At 44.5% G+C, this 26,130-nt stretch overlaps 1 protein-coding gene across 15 annotated transcripts in view; it reads left to right on the forward strand.

Annotated features, from left to right (window-relative positions):
- Positions 1–26,130, forward strand: part of LOC147621091 (transglycosylase) — a 165,639-nt gene that overhangs the window by 76,449 nt on the left and 63,060 nt on the right. For 12 of the 15 annotated variants that reach the window (XM_086823807.1, XM_086823796.1, XM_086823795.1 and 9 more), the window contains 2 exons: positions 525–610; positions 23,836–24,005. In XM_086823807.1, coding sequence (XP_086679933.1) covers positions 525–610; positions 23,836–24,005 — 256 coding nt within the window. The remainder of the gene's footprint in view (positions 1–524; positions 611–23,835; positions 24,006–26,130) is intronic. The other 3 variants (XM_086823802.1, XM_086823805.1, XM_086823806.1) reach the window with 1 other exon arrangement.

Below are 26,130 nucleotides of genomic sequence, written 5' to 3' on the forward strand. Positions count from 1 at the left end.
GATTAAAATGTTCTGAGAGTTCATACTGTAGGTAATTCCAAGGATGCTATGATTACCTAGATATACTACCCCCCCCGCCTCCTCGCCCCCACTCTCATTACATTGTAATGTGCCTTGCTTATGATACGAAGAAGGGTATATTCTTACCAAAAAAGAAGCTTTTGTAGCACGTGACTAGAAAAAGACAGATCTTGCTTTTCGAATCTGTGGACTCAGATGATATTTTATTTAAGTTTCAAAACTGAGATGAGTTTGTGCTTAGATTAGTCGAATGTCGTGGTTTAAATGCATTTACGAGTCTGGCATTACCCAAAATCATCTTTGTTGTGTGCTTGTGGTGATTGGTGTGTTTCCATGTTTGGCCTATCTAAGGCTTGTTGAGAAGTGGTTTTTTAGTGTTTTGGTTTAGTACATGTTTAGAAATCACTGATGTGGCTAAACAGTCTGTGCTATTTTTGGAAATGTAAAACTCTTATCTAGATCGTCTTTTTGTTTCCTTCTTTCTGAAAAAACCTTTTCTATAGTTCAAAGTTTCTTGAGGGGTCAAACACAAAGCATAGCCCACTGCCACAAGCTGTAGGCAACTCGAAGGATGCTGTAACTGCCTCAGGTATTCTTGGTGCCTGCAGTTTTCTAGTTTTAAAAGGTTGATTTAATTGCTTCTTAGGGCGTGTAGATGCTAAACTAAAGAAAGAACATATTTTTGATGAGACAAGATTGTTTTTTTGAGTGTAGATGCTTCTTTGTGAAACATAATGCATTGCTCGTTGTGTATTCTAAGTTGAAAGATGATGAAAAATGTCAGTCTTTCGTCTTCCAAGCTATTTAAGGATTTAGCTTACTTTGCAAATTGTTGCGTTAGGTTATCATGCGTATAATGTTCCCTATGTGGAATTGTAATCTCCTCATCTTTGTACACTCCACCTCCTCAGAGGGTTGTAATCTGTTTGTGCGCACAAGTTCTCATGTGTTCCCTAATTGAGGGATCTTGAGGCTGGATTGAGGCTTCCCACCGGAGACCTATTTGATATTATTCGTTTAAGGGGAACAGATTCTGTACTTTGCAGTGGGTGATCTTTGAAGATTAAAAGGACTACCTTAGCACAACCTCATTTAGTAGGCCAAGTTACATGTTGAAACTTGATACAGTAATTATATTGGATGGTGGATTATGGTAAATGGATCCTGCTGCTGTAGTTGTAACTTGTGGGGCATCGTGGCTGATAATGGTACATGGGTCTTTCTCGTGCCTTTTTTAACACTTGGATGCTATTACAAGAGATGCAGGAGGGGAGAGTGCTCGCATGGTTAGATTGGTATGCTCACACAAGGGGTTGAAAAAGAAAAGGTACACCTTTCCTTACTGTCAAAATAGTAAGAAACATATCATTTTGGAAAGGGCAGAGATGCCTTCCATAATGGTGAACAGCTAGACCTCGTAGGACATCCACTAGCTCATGGGGACCTTTTTGACCACAGGTTTGGTATAGCTGACTACATAATCATGGCTAAGCCTATGTGATATTTCCATGCTATGCCCAAATGACAATAATAACATCACGTGGCCATACATCAAGCAAGTGATGTCTCTCTATCTCTGCTGATTTGTAAATATTTGCAGTCCTGTTCCAAATGCCTGTGATAGTGTGCATAAAATTTTCTTGAATTAGCTCATCATTCACTAGTGGAAATAAAGAGTCCTCAATGGCATGTGAAAATCTCATCAGTCCTGTTCCAAATGCCTGTGATAGTGTGCATAAAATTTTCTTGAATTAACTCATCATTCACTAGTGGAAATAAAGAGTCCTCAATGGCATGTGAAAATCGCATCTTTCAAATATACAATGCAACTCCATATGCAATATATTTCTTTTTCAAAGAAAGATCATCCTAAAACCAGCTGTTTGGCTGAATACAATACTGCTAAAAAGTAGTCCGAATATACATATGTGATAAGGGGGGACTCCCTCCTTGGCTGGCTGCTCTATCAGAGGGAGGCTACAATTGGAGGCCGAGGAAAGAACCACACTTGGGGCCTGTAGTGCCAAACAATTCCGCCGTATTCTGGGGATAGGAAGAGTCCCGGGGTCCAGGCTCGGAAGAAAGCCTTGCGCCGTTGTTGCATGCACTCTGAATCATCGGACAAGCACTCAAAGCAGCCCTGGAGCCTTGGAGGGTGTGTACGAGGTCCACCGACATGGAACAGATGACCTCAGGAAGGGGGGCTTTGGGGGGGGAGGGGTAAAATCAAGCCGTCGATGGCCTGGCTGCATCGGTCTCGCCAAATGTGTGAGGCTGCTATGCTACTGATGATCTCCCATCGCGACCTAGTGTGTGACCTTGGAGTCAGGTATGTGATCAAATAAAACAATATATCTATACCTCATCATGCAACATGCATTCATTAAGCTACACACCATTCTCACGGAGCCATTGCCACAAATTGGATTGATTATGATTAAACCCATATGCATACTTATCCTTTGTTGGTGAACGACCAACAACCTCTTTCTACATATCAAGTAAACGAAGATAATTCTGAATTTACTATACGAAAAACATATTAGACTTGAAGCTCGCTGGTTTATGTGCTATCATGAGCCACGTGCCCACAACTAAGCTCCGATGGGCCAAGAGCCATAGAAGAAGATCTTCTGTAGATGCAAGATGCCCCGGAGTGTCTACCAGAAATCCTTGATGAAAAATGCCGGAATTCTCTGGGCTTGCCAATGCTGCTGCGTTGTTGGGGTGCCATCTGTAGTTTCGAGAAGTATCCAACGCAAAGCCGGGCAGAGTAATCGAAGAAGGGGATGGCCTCCTCGAGATCTCAAATCAGTGGGTCTTTACACTACCCCTTTCGGGGTCCCATTGTATGTGAACCAGTGGTCCGTTCTCCCAAAGCCATAAGCATGAGGATGCGACGGCCGAGCCGGGCAGAGTAATCAAAGAAGGGGATGGTCTTCTGAATGAGTGAGTCTCTTCACTGCCACTCTCCAGGGTTCCAGTGTATGTGAACCAGTGGTAAATCGTGCCATTGTTGTCAATTTGTCTACCACCACCGAGATAGCATCAAGCCCTCTTCTGGTCCATGGAAAACCTACAATGAAGTCCATGGAAATACTCTCCCATTTACCCCCTGGGATCTCTAGAGGATGTAACACACCTCCAGCCCCAAGGCATTCAACCATTTCACTTGACATTGATGACACTTAACCACATAAGCCTGGACATATGCCTTCATCTTAGGCCACTAAAACATCCGTTTTATGAAATCGTAGGTTTGTTGTAGCCTTGGATGCGCTGCTGTAGGAGCGTAATGACATTGTCATAGGAGGATCCTTTTCCTACTCTGAGTGTTATCCGTTACACAAACCTTCTCATTCTGGAATAGCAATCCATTCCGGATAAGAAAACGACCACCTGCCACACTCATGAATGGCATTACTCCTGAGTCTTGGTCTAAACCTATTGAGCTCTGTGCTTGATGTGCTGCCAGTACCAACCAAAATGAGTGTCGGTCTCACATATCCCTCTCAAAGAGTCACAAATGTTGGCCCTAATCTCGATGAAGCTCAAAGAGTTCACCGTTCCAATTCTACTCAAGACATCCGCCACTCGATTCAAGCTACCATTCCAATACTTTATTTCCATATCAAAGTCTTCCCGGGGGAAAACAAAATTGCCATGTTTTTAGAGCATGTATAATTGCATACAACTCTTTCTCCTAACTGTGCTGTGACCCGAGCATTGTCAAGATTTTTGCTTTAAAATGCCACACTTCCACCATCTTGGAACAATGCTGCACCGATTATGAAACCACTAGCATTCATCTTGACCACAAATGGTCTGCTAGGATTTGGCAAAGCTAATATAGGTGCTTCCTTCACCTTAAGCTTGAGAGCTCGAAAAGCCTCATCAAGCTTCTCGTTCCAAGAGTGGGACCTACATCCTCTTAGCTTTGTGAAAGGTAGAGTTAACTGTGAATAATACCTCATGGACTTTTTAAGAAAGATGGTGAATCCCAAAAATGTCCGAAGTTGCCTCACAATATAAGGAACTGGCCAATTTAAAACCTTGTGTATCCGCTCAAGATCCATGCTCATCCCATCTTGAGAAATTTGATGCCTAGATATATGAGTTCTCTTTTGAAGAACTCCGACTTCGTATACTTGGCATACAACTTCTCCCGTCTCAAAACCCCAAGACGATTTGGAGATGTTCGACGTGTTCCTTCAGAGTACGAGTGTATATATGAAGATATTATCAAGAATCACGACCATGAATTTCCCTAAATAATCTCTAAAGTGATCATTCATCATGTGCTAGAAAGTAGTAGGAGCATTCGTGAGCCCGAAAGCAAACATGAGAAACCCGTAATGGCCATACTGCGTGCGGAATCCTGTATAAAGACACGTCTCTTAGCTACCCGTATCTGGGGATAACCAATACGAAATTCAATCTTCATAAAATAGGAAGCTCCTTGCAACCTATCAATCAAATCATCTGCTCTAGGAAGGGGACATATTGATATTGCTTTCTCAAAAAATTGTCGGCCTGTTTTTCGGGTGCCTGCACATGCTTTGTTTGGCTTCTCGCCCTACACAAACAACCTTGCAACATCCAGCCTGCTGCCTGTTGCCTTCTCTGTGCCATGCTTGGCTGTTGCTTTTGGCGCCTAATTGCTGGCTGCCCAGGGTGCTGGCTGTCCAAGGCTGTGTTGGCAGCCTTGCTGTGCTGTCCTTGGCTAGCTGGCTAGCCTCGCTGCCTAGCCTGGCTGCTACACAGAACAGCTGCCTAGAGCTGGCTGTCCTATGGCTTGGCCATGCCACGCTGCTCTTGCCATCAAGCCCTCAACTGAAGAGAAAATGATGAGAGGAATACCTGGGAACTACGACATCTATGATGCCTAGACACACATACCTCTTTAGCAAGGTTGCTGTGATACCAACTGTAAAGACCTTTTGCTCTGATACCAACTGTAAAGTCCTTCCCAAAATCTATCCTAAACACAGCAAAACCAAGGTTAGTACTAAACCAATCATGAGGTAGCAGGCTAGCTCACCTCCCAACCGGGACCGACATCCACGGATCTCCCCTGAGCTATAGGGCTTCTTGCACAATCCTATAGGCCCGTCTAACTTGAGCACTACTGAAGCCTGCCCATAGGCCTTTGACACGTCAACCTATGTACTCGCCATGTGCGTGGCACGGGCATGTTTGCTCTCCTGTTCCAAGCCACAGACCTTTAGTGGTGCATTCACAAAACTGTCTCATAAGAACCCACGCTCTCACTTATATAGTGATAACTATGCCATAAATAGGTAACTCGCTACAAAAGGTCATTAAGCTTGTTTATCAATTCAGGAACCCTAGCACATTAGTCTAGGAAACTGTGGCTCTCATGCTCAGGGGAAATGATTAGACATTGGCTTCTACATCTTCTTGAGTGGGGGGAGAGTGGTAAGAGTACCATACAAACTCGTAGAGGTTGTCACAAGACGGAAGTGTGCTTACACTAATTAAAGATTGAATTCTTCATCAAGCGTGGTTTATTTTCCATGTTCGGCCATGAATCAAGAAACACATCTCTGATATAACATAGCAAGGCATCCACATAAAAACTCTTCACAAAATGGTAGTAATGACACATCATAAGGGACCAGAAGATGGGATGCCCCCCCATCCCCCTTCCCCTCCTTGAACGTAAATTCTATTACAAGTACATTGAATGGGTAGCCTGGCCAGCCATGCACCAGCATTTCTTCCAAAAACTTTGAATGAAAACAAATCAATCAATCAGTTAGCTTGCAAGTACCACAAGCAACAAGGTGCCCAACTCCGCCCTCAAGGCTTGCCTAGCAATCCTCAAGAGATGGAAGCCCAACTTCCCAAGATCCAACTATCCAATAGCTGATTACCACCTTAACCAAGTGACGAGCACTTCCCAAGAGTCTCCCTGCTTGACACTAGCAGCAGGTACAAGACGTGTTCTTCTTCACCTCCAGGCTGCGATAATACTCTTCTCTTGTGGTTTTATGCAGAAGGGGGCACAAACCAGGTTCAGCAGCTGTCTAGCAGCAACAGAGAGCTCCTAGGCATAGCATAGGTGTAGAAATGGCTGGAATTGCTGGCTGTATAGCTCTAATGCTGCCGGCTGCCTGAAAAGGACTAAAAACAGGTCGTACAACAGTAGCTAGGCCAGGAGTGGGGCTGAAATCAGGTTGTACAGCTATTGAGGCGCGAGAAGGGGGCTGAAAACAGGGCGCCTAGCTGAGAGGAGTGCGTTGAGAGAGCTGAAGTAGGGCGCCCAGCTCTAGGCATCAAGTAGATGTGAGAAAAATGGATTGAATGAGCTTCTCTTAGCTCGTAGGTGCTATTTTATAGACATGGATGGGGTAGATAGCTTTACATGCTAGTGGATGATATTACATGCAAAAAGATGAGGTTGCATCAGCTTGCATGAACTTTCATGGGCTTGGATGAACTTGCATGGTTGCATGGGCTTGCATGTAGCATGCATGTAGGTAGGTATGCTTGCATGTGACATGAATGCATGAAGGTAGCTTTGCAGGTTGCATGCATACTTGTAGATAACTTCGCATGTAGCATGCATGCATGTGACATGCATGCATGTAAGTAAGCTTTGCATGTGGCATGCATGCATGTGGATAACTTTGCACGTAACATGCATGCATGTACGTGGGTTTGTATGTGACATGCATGCATTATAGTGGCTTTGCATGTGGTAGGCATGCGTGTGGGTAACTTTGCATGTAACATGCATGCATGTAAGTGGGTTTGCATGTGACATGCATGCATGTAGGTGGCTTTGCATGTGGAGTAGGTAGGCATGCATATGCATGAGCAAAGAGCAGACAACCCTGAAAGTAGAGAGTGGATAGCCCCTCCTCCTCTACTCTCCACAAGTTCTTCTGATGGCTCATATGCTTCATAGAAGAGGGCGACTAGCTCCATGAAGGGCCCCACATGTCAACAAAGGTGCCTGCCCTTATTTTAATGAGAGTGAATGCGCGGCCTCATTAATAATGAATGTGAACACCTATGGTTATACCTCTTCATTGGCCTTCAAATACCTGCTTCTTCTGCTCAAATCCACACACTATAGGTAAATAGAAATCAATTTGTGCACCACATTGGCACACGGGTGCAATCCAGGCGTTCCTCGATCCATGGGCTCCACATGCGTTAAAATCCAGGCATTGTCCAGGCATAGAAAATAGTACACACAAATCAAAATAAACCATGCACACAATGTATGCATCTTAATACATGTTTCGGAAGAAATCCATTTACCGACTATGGCATTTGGCTCTCCAAGATCCATCAAATGCCTGTAGCCGCCTTCACATGCACCTTTGTGGCCAGGGTCTCCAAGACGCAACTTACACTCACTCAAGTGGTCATGTTCACATGCTCCTTCATGGCTAGGGTCTCCAAGATGCAATTGGCACTCTCTAGGGAAGCATGGCCAAGACCTGCCATGGTTGCATGCGGTGTCGTACACCCGTGTCCATGCATGTGAAAAGATTAGTGATATAATCTTGGAAAATTAGGAGGTAGTTCCATTGCCAAGGTGTTCAAGATGCAACTAGAACTTTCTAGGAAAGCTTGACCAAGGCATGCCATGGCTCCATGCAGTGTCGTACACCCATGTCCATGCATGGAAAAAGATTAGTGATATAATCCTGAAAAATTAGGAGGCAATTACATCCCCCTAGCTTCTAAACAGCTGTCCTCAACTGAAAAGCTTCCAAGTAATTGTTGAGGAGATCGGGATATTTTTTTAGGTCCTGCTGTTCTATCGACCTAGAATCCATAGGAGAAAAGTTCTTGTACTTAACCAAGTACTTCTGGATCAGCTTTCCTCCGTTGATTTTGCGCTCTTGGCGAAAAAAAAATCTATTGTGGTTGAAGCACCTCCTCCAATTCATCGCCTCCCGTAGTTATCGATTTTGCACCACTCGTAAGCGATGCCGCCGAGGAAACACCAAGGGGGGTTTGAACCCAAGACCTTTTGGTCCTAGGCAAAGACCTTCACCACTCGAGCTATCACCTCATTGGCACGTACGTGGCAATTTCAAAAAACATTTTGGGCCAAAATAAACCCTAGGCCATCCGCCACCCGCTGCGATTTTAGCCGACTTATGCAAAGTGGGAACATAGCCATTCTTCTCATTGATATAGACATTACAGCGAGAGATGATGATGATAAGGTGCCAGCTGTTGTGGTCACCGCCATTGCAGAGCCAAAGCTGAGAGTATGATAGCGAAGGAAACATGTTGACGGATGGAGCTCTCATTTTGGTAATTGTGTTGTTGTTGAATGTTTAGAAATGATGGGGGGTCTGTGGGACCATACACTTGGAGCTAGCAGTTTGGAATTTCAATCGAACGCTATGGTCAGACATTGGGGGGCTTACGGAAGCTTTGACAGAGAGGGACATTATCTTCTTCATGGAGACCCACCAAAGCCCGGAGAGAGGGCTACCACACATTCCAGGCTATGAGTGGGCATTGCCTACTGAGAGGAGACATGCACATTTGGTGGGGTACACGGGTCTGGCGGTACTGTTCCGGACACATCTACAACCCATGATCACCATAGTCCGCAAGGACAGATGCACGCTTTATGTGGGTGAGGTTACACCCTTCACGTCACACTGGAGAGATGTATACACATTGCAGTATGTTACTTCCCACCTAGGAAGTCCTCATATGCTATTCTAGAGGAGGGAGAGCAGTTTTATCCCTTGCATGTAGACATGGGCAAAGTTCTCCTCTTAGGGGACTTCAACGCTAAGACTCGGAGTGAGCAGGCATCTGTATATGACCAGGGGGAGCCTACCATGCAAGATATAGATTCCGAGGACATTGACATTTAGCAAGCATCAGAGGACAAAGGGGGCATTACAACATGAGGGGGAGAGTTTCTCGTGCTGGGGACCACACATGGCTTAGCCATCTTTAATGGGATGTCCCATTGGCCTTCTTGCGGAGCTCACATGCTTCCCACAAGGCGGAGGCCTGAGTATAGTGGATGACCTCCTGGGATCTCCGGCTTTAGTCACATCCATACATACCTTCACCATTCCCACCCGCCCTGTTGGAGTCAACTATGCCATCTTACACAGCTCTCCCATAGTTGCATTTCCATCTACTAGTTGATCTACCGCTAGACCCCCCACCGGTACCATGTCCCAAAACAATCGGTATGACTTGGAATGCCGCATAACACGTGAGCGTCTCCTACGTGAGGTTGCAACTGGGAAAATCTGAGAGTGAGATGCTCAAAGGATTAACCAATACACAACCATACATAAGAAACCAGCACATGTTATTGTCAATACAAGGACTTATACCAATCTCTCAAAGGTGTGAATTGTATTGAGGGGTGGAAGAGATTCTGGGAGAAGTGCGCACCCACACCCACCACATCTCCATCCATATGGCACATATACTGCACGATCCCTGTACAGAGTACCGGATCAGCCCCCCATCCACCACAATCACATCTACGTCCCATCACATCACCTTCTTCACGCTTGCCATGGTAGCCCGAGCCATCCGAAGACTCAAAAATGGTAGATCACAGGATCACGAGGGCCTCTTGGTAGAGCACATCTCCCATGCGGGGGAGACTCTGGCGCCCTCCTGGCCCATGTGTTCAATTGAGCTCTTTTAGTAGGTTTCCCACCCACCTGGACAACACATTATCACACCCATCCATAAAGCTGGAGATCCCATGGACCCCAACAATTACAGGACTATTATGATTGGCCTCACAGTGGCCAAACTTTATGGGTCATTACTTGAGATTGAACTCAACACAATAGTAAACAGACATGGGCACAGAGTATCAAGGCAGGTAGGCTTCTATAGGTTATTTTGTTCTTTAGATCACATCTTCACCCACCGAGCCATCATAGAAGAGGCTAGAGCACGACAAAGATGGGTTTACTGTTGCTTTGTGGATTTCCGCAAAGCATTTGATACGGTGCCTCGAGCCAGACTACTGTAGAGACTCCAGGATTGAGGGTACCATCCGACATGATTTGGGGGATCATGGCATTATATGAGTCGGTCATAGAGCGGGTGAGTTTCCTAGGCATAGTAGTTAGGAAACACATTTCCTACAGGGAAGGAAACGTGTAGGAAACACGTTTTTTTAAAGCAAATTTTTTGACATTTTGTTTTGCCCCAAATCCAATGCTGAAATCTGTGCGACTCTTTTGATAAAGTTTTTTCTGGTTTCCGTGTGCCGCTTTCCCTCATCAGGGCTGATTTATTTTGTATTGTTTATGGGCATTGGGCCATGACTGTTGATTCATCATGGTTCATGTGACAATGTCATAGTCACCAGAAACGTTTCGGGGCAAAACCTTTCGGCTTTCGGCTAAGAAACACGAAGGTTTCGGTTTTTTTTCTATATAATTTTGCATTGCTAAAGTTCCAAACAATAGGAACTTTTAACATTTTGAGAAACTTTTTTTTTTTGAGAAAGCAAAAAAATTAGGAGTTTCTGAAACGTTTCTTGCGTTTCGGGGTTTTGAGGTGTCTCACTCTCGAAACACGTTTTCATGTGACTATGTACAATGACATGAACACTTCAAACTTATAAGTTTTAGCCTATGTAGTGTCATGTACGGTTTTTTTTTTGTTTTTGTGGCATAGAATGATGGATGATTGGATCTTGGATCATGGATAGTGGACCATGGTCTTTGAATCATGATCATTTGACATTGATGATGGATGATTATATGGTTTTTGTTATTTGTTATTCAAAGACTGTAGGCTTCAAATTGATGTTTCCATGTATTCTATGCATTTAGTATTATTTTTACATATTTTATACAGTATATATTTGAAATTTTGTACATGCAAAAACCTGTAGGTAGGAAACTTGGAGAAAACTTTGGGCTGATTTTACAAAATTCGTTTGAAACTTTTAGGAAACCCGTTTCAAACAACCCCCTAACTACTATGTTCCTAGGAGGATTATTAGAGGAGATTTCTAGTACCATTGGAGTGAAGCAAGGATTCCCACTATCTCCCACTCTCTTTGGCCTCTATATCAACGAGATTCCAGGCTTCATTGATAAGAGGAGGAGGCGTATTACTAGCAAGCATCCTTGTTTCCATACTACTTTATGCTGATGACATTGTGCTCATTGAAGATTCTCCAGAGGCTCTCCAAAGGCATCTTGACACATTATAGGACTTTTGTGCACAGCGGGATCTCATAGTAAGCCTTGGGAAAACCAAGGTTATGGTCTTCAACACATCACCTTTTTTCAGATCTCGATTAAGTTTCACCTATATGGGCATAGCCCAATGGAGATTTCACAGTCATACGTGCACTTGGGAGTCACTTTGACAAGACCAGTCTTCTCGATGAGCCATGCTGCAGGCTAGAATGATGCGAGGGTATGCTTCTCTTGCTTTCATGGAGAGACAGTGTTCCAAGCCCATTTCCAGGAGCCGAGAACTAAGATGTGGCTATTTGACACCTTGGTCACTTTGGCATTGATGTATGGAGCACCCTTCTGGGCACTTGATCTTAGAGCAGCCAAATGGCCGAAGATAGAGAGGCCTTGGGTCATGATGCTCTCTTGTATGATATGCAACAAACCATCGGTCCCACATGATATTATCCTAGCAGAGTTTGCTACAATAGCCATGGTAGTAGAGGCAGTCTTCCAGAAAGTCACATAATTTCACAGTATCAGTGCCATGGCCTCTTGGAGACTCCCGAGGCTCGCCCTATAGTCCTCCTAGCAGCTAGCAGCAGATGGGCACGAGTCATGGTATAGCTGAGTATGCACCTGGTGCACGAGGCACGGACTTAGGATGGATTGCCCCACTCCAGTATGACCCAGACTCTCCATTGATCAAGCTCTCTTAGGATGACAGGAACCGGGTGATCAGATATGATTTTTGGACTATACATACATTATACTCGATCACAACACACGAGCCACTCTCACACAAACGGCAGTACTTTTGTGAGGCTTATAGAGAATGGTTTCATAGTAGTGAGGGCCAGATATATTGACATATACATGTCACATGACATGTGGATTGCAGTTGGCCAATTGTGGGTATCATCGCACTGCCTGAGTATAGAGAAAGGAAGAGCCATGTAGATACCTCGTGAGGAGAGGATATGCACTATGTGCCAGCAGGAGGTCGAGTCGGAGAAGCACTTCATATGCAGGTGTACCATATATTATGAGATTTGACGGAGGTTCCACTGTCTCTTGAGAGAGGGGTTTGGACCCTTATCTAGGATCGTGGATTAACAAGATCAGCAGTGCCTGGGCCTCTTCCTACTAGAGCTTCAACGTCACAGAGACTCACTCATTAGGGAGTCAAGACCCCATGGGAGACATCCACTCCAGCCCGAGGCGACTATCACTCAGTTCTTCGTTCGTACCATGATGAGATTACATGGACATTATTGTATCACTTTTTGTCTCATAGACCCACTGGGCATAGTCACATGGAACGGGAGTCTGTTCTAGAATAGGAACGGGAACCCAGAAAGAAAATGGGAATGACTCGTGATCATCGTATGGCTAGCATTTGCAAGCTAAGGGGATGCAAGGGCATATATTGCCAAGCGTTTTAGATGCAAGGTCATACACCACTCTTATATGATATGATATGATCATAGAAAAATGCAAAAATTCTCATTTACTTAAGAATTAGACCTAGAATGCCTTTAGCCAAGGATGCACATTTGTGGAATGGGAACAGGAACGACACAAGTTATGGAATGTGTTCCCTCGTTCCCAAGGCTATGGAACGACGTTCCATGCTACTATGCGACTCGGTCTTTTGAAGACGTTTAATATAACTTTCTTTCTTTCTCTCTCTCTCTCTCTCTCTCTCTCTCTCTCTCTCTCTCTCGCATTCATTTCATATGCAATGTTGACTAGTGACTGGTCTCTAAATGAGGACTGCAGCAAGAGCTATTCTCCAAGACACCTGAATGTATGAATGTATCCTCAATGGCGAATAGCGGATGAAGATGTAACAACTTTTACATTATAAGTCGTCTTTCTATGATGCAGTTTAATTTTTCTTTCGAGTGATTTTTAGCATATGGAATCAAGGTTTGTGGTAGCAGCGATCATAGCATGGGCACTGGGTATAAGCTGTAAGCCCAACGGGGCGTGTAGTGACAGACTCAACCACGTGTCCAAGAGATAAAAATATAGAGAGAGAGGGGAGAGAGAGAAGGTAATAGGGATCTTGCACAATACACCACACTGAGCGGGGACTAGGCCCTGCCTCCTTTTAGGAATTTCTTGAGGAACAATCCACAGGCATGCTGGCCAGGATCAATACAGGCAATGAATACAAAACAAACAGATATGTCGATATAGGATATCTGTCACGACCCTGTGTTTTTCTCTGGACAGCATGCAGGTGTGCACGGGGACATGGTGGAGAGTGTGAATGGCATCAGACTGGAGTTAAAAAGGAAGCCCATGTGTGGACAACCCCAAGTGTGAAGGGGGCAAAGAGACTTTAATTAAAAAGGTTTTATAACCTTTGGTGGCCAAAAATTAATGTTATAAAGGTTTTAAAACCTTTGGAGGTCCCTAGGTAATATTTAGAGGCTATTCTACTTTTGGGGAAAAGTGCGCCTCTTTCTCTCTCTGGCTTTTGGGGAGAGGTCGTAGAAGTTGGCTGCGTGGAGGAGAAGAGAAAACAGGCTGGTTGGCTGCGTGGAGGGTAGCGGTACCGTACAGTAGTTGTGAAAAGGCTTGTACAGATTGGTACGGGTGCTGCAGGTTCAGGCGCCTACTGTGCAGATGCAGATCTGTACGAACAGGTACATGCAGGCGGATAAGGACAGTTCTGTCCAGCCGGTACAGGCGGGTCTGAGCAGCTGAATATCTCCACTGGCATGCTTTTGGGAGAGTAACAGGCTGGCTGCTGTGCTGTGCTACAGAACAGAGACACAAGCCTTCCTTCTCTCTCTCTCTCTCTCTCTCTCTCTCTCTTTCTCTCTCTCTAGCTCTTGGAAGATGCGCTTCTTTCCCTCCCTTGCTTGCTATGAAACGCCCAAAAGCACTGGTGCTTTTTGGAGGGGGCGTGTTTTTTGCAGAAGACAGGGGGCTGGTTTCTCTGGACATAAAGGTGGACAAGGGCTGGTTTTTCATGAACATAGACATCATGTCGATGGCGTTCAACTGATGGAACTTTCAGCTTCTCTTTGCTTTGGGTTCGGGACTGTTTTGGGACAGTTTATGGGCTGTTTTTGTTTGTCTGCAAATTCAGCTATGTACTTGGGTTTTTGGTTGCAAGTACAAGGTCACTTGGTTATGTTTCTTGGCATGGGAGTGATGCAAGCTCGCATGGCTGCGTGCTCATGGAGCAGATTGTTTTCTTCCTGCTAGAAAGGAACAGAGGGACCTACAGTTATGGGCATCTCTATGTTGCCAGATGTTTCATGAGGGAACAGGTAACTAGATGTATGCCGTTGTTGGCACTGTTCTTGAATGGTGCCATGAATGGTTCTGTATGGAAACAGGACAGAAGTTTCAAAGGGAAACAGGCCTAAGGGTTTCATATGGAAACAGGTCGTAGGTTTCTCGAGGAAGCATGTTTTTGGGTTTCTCTAGGAGATAGGTCACATGCAGGCAGAAGGTACAGGAATGGACACATGCTTGGTACAGCCTTGCTACTGATTGGACAGGGGACAGGGAATCCATGACAGAGATGGATAGTACCCTTGGAAGGTAGAGAGGGTTGGTACAGGTGTGTCGACTGTATGGTATGCTGTGCTGTGATACTCTTTTGAGAGACAGTTTGGGAGTCTGTGTTGTGATGCAGAAGCACTGGATGTGTCAGGGTGTGATGCTGTTCATAGGGTGAGAGGCTATGGATGGTTGTGGCAGCCCTGATCATGGGAGAAAGCTTCTGTATGCAGACTCAATGTGAGAGAGTCTTTCGATGTGAACAATTGCTAGATTTGTTTGTAGATGCAGAGTGGACAAGAAGCCATGATGCAGGTTATTTGCAGGCTTCAGGAGTTCTACTATGACGGCTGAGTTCCCAGCCTTATTGTAATCAAAGCTCTTTTAATCAATTAAAGAAATACCGCAAGGGGCGACACTTGGTTTTGGGGCCAATCGGTGTCCGTGTACTGTTTGCAGGAGCACTCTAGCTCCCCCTGTTTGTTTTCCTTTTCTAGGTCCTCAATGGTGTTGAAGTGTTTTATGTGCGAGTGTTTGTTTCACCGCCCTTCAAGGCCGGTTTACAATATCCAAGTCGATGTCGATGTTGAGGCACGACATCTGTGATGCCGAGCACACCAAGGGGATGACCCACAAGTATCTCTCACTGGGCTAGTACCAGATCCAATATTCAAATCCAAATCCAATGAATCTAAGCCAGATCCAAATTCAAATCCGAGTTCTAGTTTCAATCCAAGTCCAAGTCCAAGTCTTAGTTTGAATCCAAGTCCAAGTCCTAGTTTGAATCCAAGTCCAAGTTCTAGTTCCAATCCAAGTCCAAATCCAAGTCTAAGTTCTAGTTCCGATCCAATCATCAAGTCCCCAATGATCAAGATCAATGAATCCAAATTCAAACCTCAAATCCAAATCCAAGTCCAATTCCATGTTCTAGTCCAAGCTCCAAGTTTCAAGTTCCAAATCCAAGTCCAAGGCCAAGTCCATATCCAAATCCAAGTCCAAGTCCAAGTCCAAGAATCACTCTTTTATCCCATGAGTAATCTCCACAACTCCTACAGCCTTGTTGATGCAGAAAACCATGGAAAAGCTCTTTTTGGAAAGAAAACTGATATAAAACCTGTTTTAATGACTTCGGGCGATAAAAACCTCCAAAAAGTAGTTTTAAGGGTTTTTAGAGAGGTTTACGATTTTTGAATTTTTAAGGGTTTCTTAAATTTTCAGTCCGTGCAGCTCCATACATGTCCGTATAACTTTGTACGGCTGTACGGATCCATACAGTCGTAGGGACAGATAATGATGTGGCACTATAGCTAATGAAGGCGCTGTGAACCAGCGGGCAACGATGAAAAATTCCATGAGTTGGTTCATGATCAAATAGATGATGATGGAGAAGATGATCTCCCGGTTCAACGAAGATGGCAAGGCGATGAAAAGGTTCTTCTTGAACTTGATGCTCAAGAGAGATTGATTTCATACCTGGGAAAGCCTTGCTTTTTACCAAAAAGTGATGCGTTTGCATTGCTTTTGCTTTTATTTTGCTTTTAGTCTTTTTAATAGTAGTAAAATATTACTCAACTTTAGTCAAAAGTTCTTGTTTTTCTTTTTTAGCTTCCGGGCCTTGCTTTTTGGCCTTAGAGATGCTCTTTGAAAAAGCAGCTTATAGCTTTTTGGTCCGGCTTAGTCTCCTTTTTCCAATGGTGCCCTTGGCTCGTGGTCAACCCTAGTTTTACTTTTTGCTTTTTCTTGCTTTTTGACCAAAGGTGGTGCTTTTTCTTAATCAAACCTTATGGACTGACAACCCATGTCTTCTTCCACCATCTTTTTGGTGTCCGGACATGGGTTTCATCATGTGAAACAGAGCTAGGAGGGCCAAATAGTTACATTCCCTCCCTCTTATATCGCAGTTGTCCTCAATTGCGGATTGCAAGTGTTCGAAGCACATCCATATGTTCCATGTATATTCATGTGTTCCAAGTACATCATGTACCTCCATATGTTTCAAGGCACTAGGCCCATCTGGTGAGCTTGTGCATGTGGTCTTTTCCTATATCTATGGTGTCATTTGCTCGTTTGGCAACATCTCAATGCCTTTTCTTTGGGCAATTGCTTTGTTCTTGTTCATGGCCTGTCACATGCGTTAGATAAAATGAATGCATACTTACGCTCTGCAAAAACTAGACACAAGCTAATCAACAAACAATTATGCATCATTGGCATCTACCGGGTATTCGAGGTAGTCTGGAGCCTAGTGGACAATCACATGCCATAAATCCAAGCATTGTCCATACATAAAAAACAACACACAAAGTCAAAGAAATTCGAATATACATCAGTATGCAGTGCGCAAGTAATGATTCTCCTGTTCATGGATTGTCATGTCTGGGGTTTCATCGGAAAACATGCTGAGCTATCTAGCTGCCAAAGGAAACCGCTTTGACAATCGCTAAAGTCTATTTGGTCCACTAGGTCCGTCCGAGAATTCATCAATAGTCATGTAGGCCTTTTGGTCGCATTGACTGTCCAACTCTAAAATCCAATACAGTCATCTAGGCCATCTGGTCGCAATGACTGCTCAACTGCGAAATTCAAGACAGTCATATGGTCTATCCGGACGCAATGACTGCCCGACTGTGAAGTCCAATACAATCATCTGGTCGCAATGACCGCCTGACTCTGAAATCCAATACAATCATCTAGTGTGTCTGGTTGAAATGACCACCCAACTATGAAGTCCAATACAGTCATCTGGTGCATGTAGTCGCAACGACTGCTTGACTATGAAGTCCAATAGAGTCATCTTGGCCATCTGGTCACAATGATCGCCCGACTGCGAAGTCCAATTACAGTCATCCGGGCTATTTGGTCGCAATGACCGCTCGACTGCGAAGTCCAATGCAGTCATGTGGGCCATTTGGTCGCAATGACTGCTCGACTGCGAAGTCCAATACAGTCATTTGGGCCATCTCGTCGCAATGATCACATGATTGCGAAGTCCAATACAGTCGTTTGGGCCATCTCGTCGCAATGACCGCTCGATTGGGAAGTCCATTATAATCATCTAGGCCATCTGGTCGCAATGACCGCTAGTTTACAAGCAATATTCTTAGTTCGAGCCCATGCATCATAAGAAAGCCCTACTTGTTGATATAAGAAGTCACCAAATCTCTATTTTGCAACGTGTTCCAAAACATCTTTGAAATCCTCTTGGTAGCATAAGGATCCCTTATCAAAATGAAATCCATATGGTAACCCATAGAAACCGCATAGCTCAAGGGTCTCCGAGATAATGCATCTGCTTCCTTGTTGTCTTTGACATTCATAGGCCACAACATGGCGTGCTTGGTTCAAGATTGCTCCAATGGAATGTCATCACAAAAAGGTCTAGAATAACCAACACCGGTCCTCTGCTAGCATAAAGTCTCAATGCTTCAAAAGGGTTTTGTTTCAGCTTTGGTCCACAAAGATTCCACGGCTTTATTTGTCGAAACATGCAATGGGCTAAGCACCACTGCAAACCATTTGTCGAACTTTCTGGCATGATGTGAACCTGATGATCTTCCAATCTCTTTGGCTTCTTTGCCTTCCTTTCCCTTACTTGTCGTGAGGAAACTGCATCTGAGAGAGCAAGCCTAGGAGTCGCTTGCTTGTTTCCTCCATGAGGAATAAAGCAGGTACCTCTAGATCCTTCTGTGATGATGACTCCTCTAGCCCGAAGATAGGCTTTAGCAGCTTTAACTCCTTTGGCTTCGGTGGCTCGATCCTTGATGAAATCTTCAAACATTCCAGCCCTTCTTTGGTCCTTTTCCTTCCTGGCTCTCCAAGCTAGGAATTCTTCATCTTGGAAAAACTATCTGAACTGTTGAAAGTCATGGTACTCTTTTGATGCCATGGCCGTGGTCTCATGAGTAATGGATCGACGACTTGGGTTCTCATCTTGAAGTCCTCTATTGGCCTTATAGTTGTTCTCTTTATTAGGCCCTTGGTCTCCCTCTGCTCTCGACATGGCTTTGTCACCCCAAGAAAGTTTCTTCAAGAGAAATCTTGCTTTGATACCACTATAAAGCCCAATGGGGCGTGCAGTGACAGACTCAATCACGTGTGCAAGAGAAGAGATAAAGCTATATAGAGAGAGAGGAGAGAGAGAAGGGAATAGGGATCTTGCACAATACACCACACTGAGAAGAGAGCAGGCTCCGCTTCCTTTCAGGAATTTATCGAGGAACAATCCACAAGCATGTTGGCCAAGATCAATGCAGTCAATGAATACAAAACAAAGAGATATGCCAATGTAGGATATCGAAGTCGATGTTGATGTCGAGGTACGAGATCTCTCATGCCGAGCACACCACGGAGATAACCCACAAGTATCTCTCACCGGGCTAGTACCAGATCCAATATTCAAATCCAAATCCAATGAATCCAAATCTAGATCCAGATCCAAATCCAAATCCAAGTTCTAGTTCCAATCCAAGTCCAAGGCCAAGTCCTAGTTCCAATCCAAGTCTAAGTGCAAGTCCAAGTTCTAGTCCCAATCCAAGTCCTAGTTCCAATCCAAGTCCAGGTTCTAGTTCCATTCCAATGATCAAGTCCAATGAATCCAAATCCAAATGTCAAACTTCAAATTTGAAATAAAATCCAAATCCAAGTCCAATTCCAAGTTCTAGTTCAAGTTCCAAATCCAAGTCCAAGTCCAAGTCCAAGGATCACTCACTCATCCCATGAGTAATCTCCACAACTACAGCAGCCTTGTCGATGAAGAAAAGCAGGGAAAAGATCTTTTTGGCAAGAAAACTGATATAAAATCCTTTTTAATGGTGGTGGGGGGGATAAAAGCCTCCAAAAAGCAGTTTTTAGGGTTTTTGGAGCAGTTTTAGGTTTCTTAAATTTTCAGTCCGTATAGCTCCTGCAGCTCCATACATCTCGTACAGCTCTGTATGGACAGATCCATACAGTTGTATGGATAGATGATGACATGACACTACAACCGATGAAGGCACTCTGAATCAGCAGGGGTAGCGATGGAAAATTCCATGATTTGGTTGATGATCAAGTAGATGATGATGGAGAAGATGATCTCCGTGCTTCAACGAAGATGGCAACGTGATGAAGAGGTTCTTCTTCAACTTGATGCTGAAGAGAGGATCATGCTTCTTTCATACTTGGGGAAGCCTTGGTTTTTGCCAAAAAGTGATGCTTTTGCTTTTATTTTGCTTTTGGTCTTTTCATAGTAAAATATTACTCAACTTTAGTCAAAAGTTCGTAGAGTGCTCGCTTGTGGTGATAGAGGAGAGGGGTTTCAGATTCCTCGCTCGGCACGGCAGGGTTGCCCTTTAGCCCCATTATTATATATCATAGTTCTAGAGGCCATGAGTATCTTTCTCCGCCCCACTGCTGGTATTTCTGGATTGAGGGTGCCTCTTTTTAGTCAAGAGGGATTGGTTGACTCTGAGTTATAGCTGATGACACAACCATGTTCTTGGAGGCTTCACATATATGCTTATGTTCCTTTCGGGTAGCACTAGAGGAGTTCTATTTGGCAGCAGAGGCACTCATTAATTGGCACAAATCTGTTGGTTTTTGGGTTAGTGATTCACCAAGAGTTGCTTGGGGTGCAGAGCTTGGTTTTACTTGGATCAGTAGAGAATGCACTGCCAGATGTTTGGGATGCCAGGTTGGGATTGATATTTCTCCTGCACAACAGTTTACTCCAGTACTTATGAGTATCCGGAAGAAGCTCCTTCATTGGAGCTCCAGGAGATTAGATTTAGCCTCCAGAGCTTTGGTGGCTAATCAGGTATTGCTTGCCTCAGCTTGGTTTATTGTCTCTTGTTGGTGCTTCTCTCTTGCGTGCATTGGTCAATTGCGGAGATTGATCCACAATTTTCTCCGGTCGGGTTTGGATGGCACCTCAGACACTCGTGCCAGGGTAGCTTGGCCCACAGTTATTCAGCCCAAACGAGAGGGGGGCTTGAATATTATCTATCCGGATGTTTAGTGCAAGGCATTGCTTTGCAAACTTGTGGTCAGAGGTTTCCTACCAGGTACCGAGTCTTGGAAGGATTTTTTCTTGTCTCAGATTTCTGGATGTACACCCCGGGTCGGGAGAGACTAGATGTCCAACACACGATTTTTGTTCACAGAGGCTCATATCAGGGCACCATCTTCCTCTCTTTTTGCAGCCATTGTCAGAGCATGGAGAAGCATGAGATCTTTTTTGCGACAAAGGCTTCCTAGGTCTTTGGATGAGGCTGACCGGCAACCTATTATGTGGAACAAGCTCATGATGGATGAGGCCGGTCAGCCACTTGGTGCATGTCGTTATTGCAGTGGTCAAGATGGGAGAGATGTGCATACACAGTTCTGGCTTGGAAGACCTGTAAGAGTCTTTCGGAGGATCGGAGAGTTGCATCTCTCAGCATCTTAGGGGCTCTCGCATTCGTATTGATCAGATTGATGCAGCTATTCCGCATGAGTGGTTCTCTGGGACCTTTCATGGAGACTATCATCTGATTTGGCTGGGAGTTTTTTTGAGGATAGGCATACCTCTGCAGGTCATTGCTCTCCCGGGCCAGGAGGCTACAGATTGCATCATTTACTCTATCATGCCTGGAGGGAGATTGACAAGATGTAGTATGGAGGAGATCATCCCAGATACTAGGCTTAGTCTAGTGAGGATTGTTGGTCATTCGGGGAAGCATTGGTTCATTAATCCTTCTCCTCACATAGTGAATCATGGCTCTTGGTGTTTGTGGTTATATGGTGGCAGTGCTATCAGATATCTTCAGTGGGATCCAAGAGAGTGGGAGTGGATTGATGCCTTCGATTCTTTGAAAAGCCTTTCTTTTTTCAGTTTCACCGTCCGGAATGCCAGTCTGCTCCTTACTCCACATGCATAGGATCCCTACTCTCAGGGCTCATTGGGAGAGCTATGATATTTCTCCAGTGATACAGTGTAGATATTGGCATAGACTTTGGCACTCATACAGAAGGAGCCAGATCTCTCATTTCTTTTGGTTATTCTTACATGGTGGTCTCCCCACCAATCAGTGGAGATCGGTTTTCGGTGTAGCACCTTCCTGCGCCCTAGGTGTGCGGCAGATTCAGAGATAGTACAACATTTTTAATGGGGATGCAGCACTGCACAAGAGATTTGGGGTTCTGTGGCCCAACTTATGGGCAAATTGAGTGGCCGAGCCATGCATGTGACTTGCGGGGCAGTTGCTTGGCTCTCTCAGTGCGGTCCGTAGCTCTTTTATGAGGGTAGTGGTACAGATTCTGCTATTTTCATTCGTAGAGGTATTGCCGAGCATGGTTTATTGCAGGATGTCCCTCACTCTGATTATACACACCTCAGACAGAGGATTGACACTAGTTGGGAGATTGTTGCTAGTATTACAGCCTGACAGATCTGGAGAGCTAGATGTACGAAGGCTATTGAGGGTGTCCAGATTTTTGGGTCTGAGTGCATTAGTACTATATGGGGTGATATCATCCATACTCTTATGGCTACTTGGGCTCGTATTCACGGGTCCTCTCGTTTTGCACAGGCAAAGCTCGTCATATTTATGTGGGAGTGGGTCCATGGCATCTTCTTTTCCTCTAGTCCCAGAGGTCTTTCATGGCATCATGATGCTCCTCAGTCGTTGAAATCAGCTTACATATTGGGGTGATTCTATTCTATTCCGGCTTATAGCTGTGATTTTTGTATGTCTTTTTCATACTTAATAGAAGTCTCTTTCTGAAAAAAAAAAAAGAAGTTCTTGTTTTGTGTTTATAGCTTCAGGGCCTTGCTTTTTCGCCTTGGAGCTGCTTTTTGAAAAAGCGGCTTTTAGGTTTTTGGTCCGGCTCAATCTCCTCTTTCCAATGGTGCCCTTGGCTCGTGGTCTGACTTTTTGCTTTTTTGTGCTTTTTGACCAAAACTGGTGCTTTTTCTTAATCAAACCTTATGGACCTTGTTGTCTTCTTCCACCTTTCTGTTGTCCGGGCATGAGTTTCATCATGTGAAATAGAGCTAGGAGGGCCAAAGAGTTACATAAGCTGCATGTTTTTCCGTAGGAAACTCAACTAAAACCATGCTGGTAGGCTTATGTTGAGTCGGTGCATGGTTTCTTAGAGTTATGTTTTTGGGAATGCAACTAAATGTATAAATTATGCCCCTTAACAGGGTTGTTTCTGTACGGCGTATGACAGCTTATCGTACGGAATACCGCACGGCACGATACCATACGTACTCGTACGGATTTTTTCAGAAAAAAATATTTTTTTTTCGTTTTTTTTCAAAAATAAGAAATTTTTCAAAAAAAATTATTATTTTTTGCCTTGGAACTTGGGCTTGGGGTCATTTACATATATGGGTTAATAGGGTCTTGGGGGATAAAAGGTAGAGGGAACATTTTTTTTGCTTATCTATGGTTGTTTGAGCTTCCTCTGTACTATTGTGCTTCCCTCCTTTCTAAAATACTCCATAGCTGGACTTGGAAATACCTAAGTTTATAAGTATTTTTTTAAAACACCATATTTTATCGTACGATAAGAAAAAAAAATCTATATCGTACCGTATTTTCCCGTACGGTATCATATCGTACGAACCGTATGGTATCGTACCTGACAACTATGCCCCTTAAAACTAAAGGCAATGCCAAATTTGAACTGTAGAATCTAAATTTCACCAGGGAAAAATTTGTAGAATTGGACGATGGAGGTTGGGTTCTTATAATAGAAGAGTAGGGTCATGTGACACCTGCGATGAAAAATGTGGGTATGCTTGAATGGCAGCCATGCTGGCGATGAGGGCCTTAGTAGAGTAGCTTCTTGTATACTACGCTTTTTAAAGTGCAATCAAGTTGGCAAAGGTCCATCGCAACAAGGTTTTCAGTATTGCATGGGAGAGTCTCAAATCTCCACTAACGGCACATCCTTTTCTTCAAGCTCATATTTTTCCTTTCTATCACAAACTTCAATATGTAACAAGCCGTTCTTGCAAGAAAAAGGTTAACTAAGGAGAGTTTTCTATATTTTCATAATTGCAACCAGTGTTAAAATGACTGCTAGGAACAAGCTTTGATACTCTTGTTCTAGCTTGAGATAAATCACATGAGTATTTTTGCAGGTAAAAGATGGGTCTATTGGGATGAGAAAGCATCCCCTGAAGATATGGACACTTTATGGAGGCATGATGAAGTTAAGAAGGAGTGGTTGAAATCTGGGGAGCAGGTTGGAAAGGTGCGTTTTGCACGTGATTCTGAGCTGAGACCTTATCTTACACGAACAGAGCTCAAGGTGAGTATCTGTGAATGATGATTGACTGATTTTTTGGTGGTTTCTCCTGTCTCCTCAGCAAAATATCATCTTTTCTGCTTGATTGAAACAAATACGAGGCATGCGTTGTATTAGTTCTTTTTTTAATGAGTTTATGTGCAGAGAGCAACCATACTATGGGCATCATTGCTGGCAAGAATTTTATATAAAGATACATCTGGGCTGTTTTAGCATTTTTGAAAGAGGCTGTAAGAGAGTTTCACACCGTAGAGTTGTGGAAAGAGAATCTTGAGCCTAATTCTTCCCACCATGTCTTTTAATGCATAAAAGATGATGCTCTCGGCTGCGTTTGTACCGCCCCACTCCCACTCCCCCCCCCCCCCCCCAAGGCCCCCTTTTTAGCCCCCCTGGTTTGAAAGACAGTGAGATTGCAGCTGTAGCAGAGGCACATGGCAGGAACCCACAAGTTCTTACTAGTGCTTCGTAGAGCTAAAAAGTTGTTTAGAAGTTTATCCTGTCTCTTTTTTGTCGTAGATTTTAGGATGCTCTACCAATTCTGTGCTTTGTGATCCGAAGAACATTGCTCCTTGACTTGACCCATTTTGCACTCTTCTTTCCAACCGTGACCTCCTAAGGATTGTGTGAAAATTTGGTACAAAACTTTGAAACATGGAATTTTTCTTGATTAAATGTCTGCCATAATATGTCATGTTTGCGGGTTTCCCCTGGAAAATGACCTTGTTCATATGAATTGTTTTTGGATCGTGGACTATGCTTGGATTATGCAGCATTGGATTGGTGCAAGCAGCCCAAGGAGCATACAACACGGTATGGATAGCTGCACATATGGCTCTAGAATTGTTCAGAAGTCTTCCACACAGCCCATGCCTGCATGGAAGAAGCACACAAGACTGCGTGCTACTTCAGGACTGGTGAACGCTTATTGACTGGTCAAACGTTGCTGTACATTTGTTGTACGGACTGTCATGATGCCACATCATCACTATCCAGGTGGATGGGTTAGCTTACCTTGTGTTGTCGCTGTTGGGGTGGTACTGGGCTATTTCAGATGTGCCAGTCAGTAGATTGGGCTGCAACGGACGATAGACTTCTTGTTGGACAATCTAGGTCCTAGGATCATGGGTGCCAGGTAGTTTTCAAGCGGTTTCAGGTGTGGACTAATCAGATCCTGCTGGTGCCCATAATGTTGGGTGCAGGTTGGTCTGGTTCCACCAGTGCCAATAGTCCCCATCTACTCTGGTGTGGTCCAATTGCAGTCTTGGTGGCAAGAGGGTTCTATTTATTGGCTATGTGCCAGCAGCCATGGAAAGAGGGTGATCGTTCGAGGCGGAAAACTGCCCCAGAGCCTCTTCCAAAAATCTGAGAGAAAATGCTGTGAGGCCCTGTGACTGCCAGTGTACTGCTGCTGCTGGGATGCCCTTGACCTCGGGCATCTTGATCCTGCGGCCTTGCTGTGTGGTGTATGCGAAGAACGGGGTACGCAGCGTCTCTTCCCTTTCTGCAAGATCACGCCAAGTGCACTCCCCCGGATTCCACTCGAGGTGCATTAGGGACCCGCTCTCCCAATTCCATAAATGCCTGAGTCTCTCCCTGGCCACCTTGGCCGGAGGTGGGTCAATGTGCCACTCATGTGCCTAAAATCCATTCACCCTCCCCCTCTGCAAGGTGCATCCACTGAAGTCATGGCCTCTGGTCTCCCTAATCTGCCATGGGGTCCAATCGAAAAAGTGATCAAAGCACAGCTCTCATCAGCACCATGAACTACCAAGAGATATCATGCCTAGTAAACATGCCCAACTACTCCGGGGGGGTCGGGTCAGCCACTCTTGAAGAATAGTAGAGTCGATGTCTAAGGTGAGTCTGTCTTTGCCCGCAATCCCAGCCAAGCCTCTCTCCTGAGCCTCAAGGAGAAGCTGTCTGAATGCAAGCCAACTCTAAGGGTTTTGGCAGGTCCTATGCTCAACGCTCCTTAGGATACATGAGGCCTTGCCCCCAATATGTGGCAACTGGGTAAACAGATCAGGGGTTCCAGATCACGAGCGTCTCCAAGGCTCCTGGAACTGACTACTGGTGGGCCAGCCTAAGGTGATCCCAAGCTCAGAGTAGACTGGCGGCAAATCTTTCC

This window comes from Cibotium barometz, chromosome 30 (assembly GCF_041138505.1).
Source record: "Cibotium barometz isolate CiBa-2024 chromosome 30, ASM4113850v1, whole genome shotgun sequence".
In the NCBI taxonomy this organism is placed as follows: domain Eukaryota; kingdom Viridiplantae; phylum Streptophyta; class Polypodiopsida; order Cyatheales; family Cibotiaceae; genus Cibotium; species Cibotium barometz.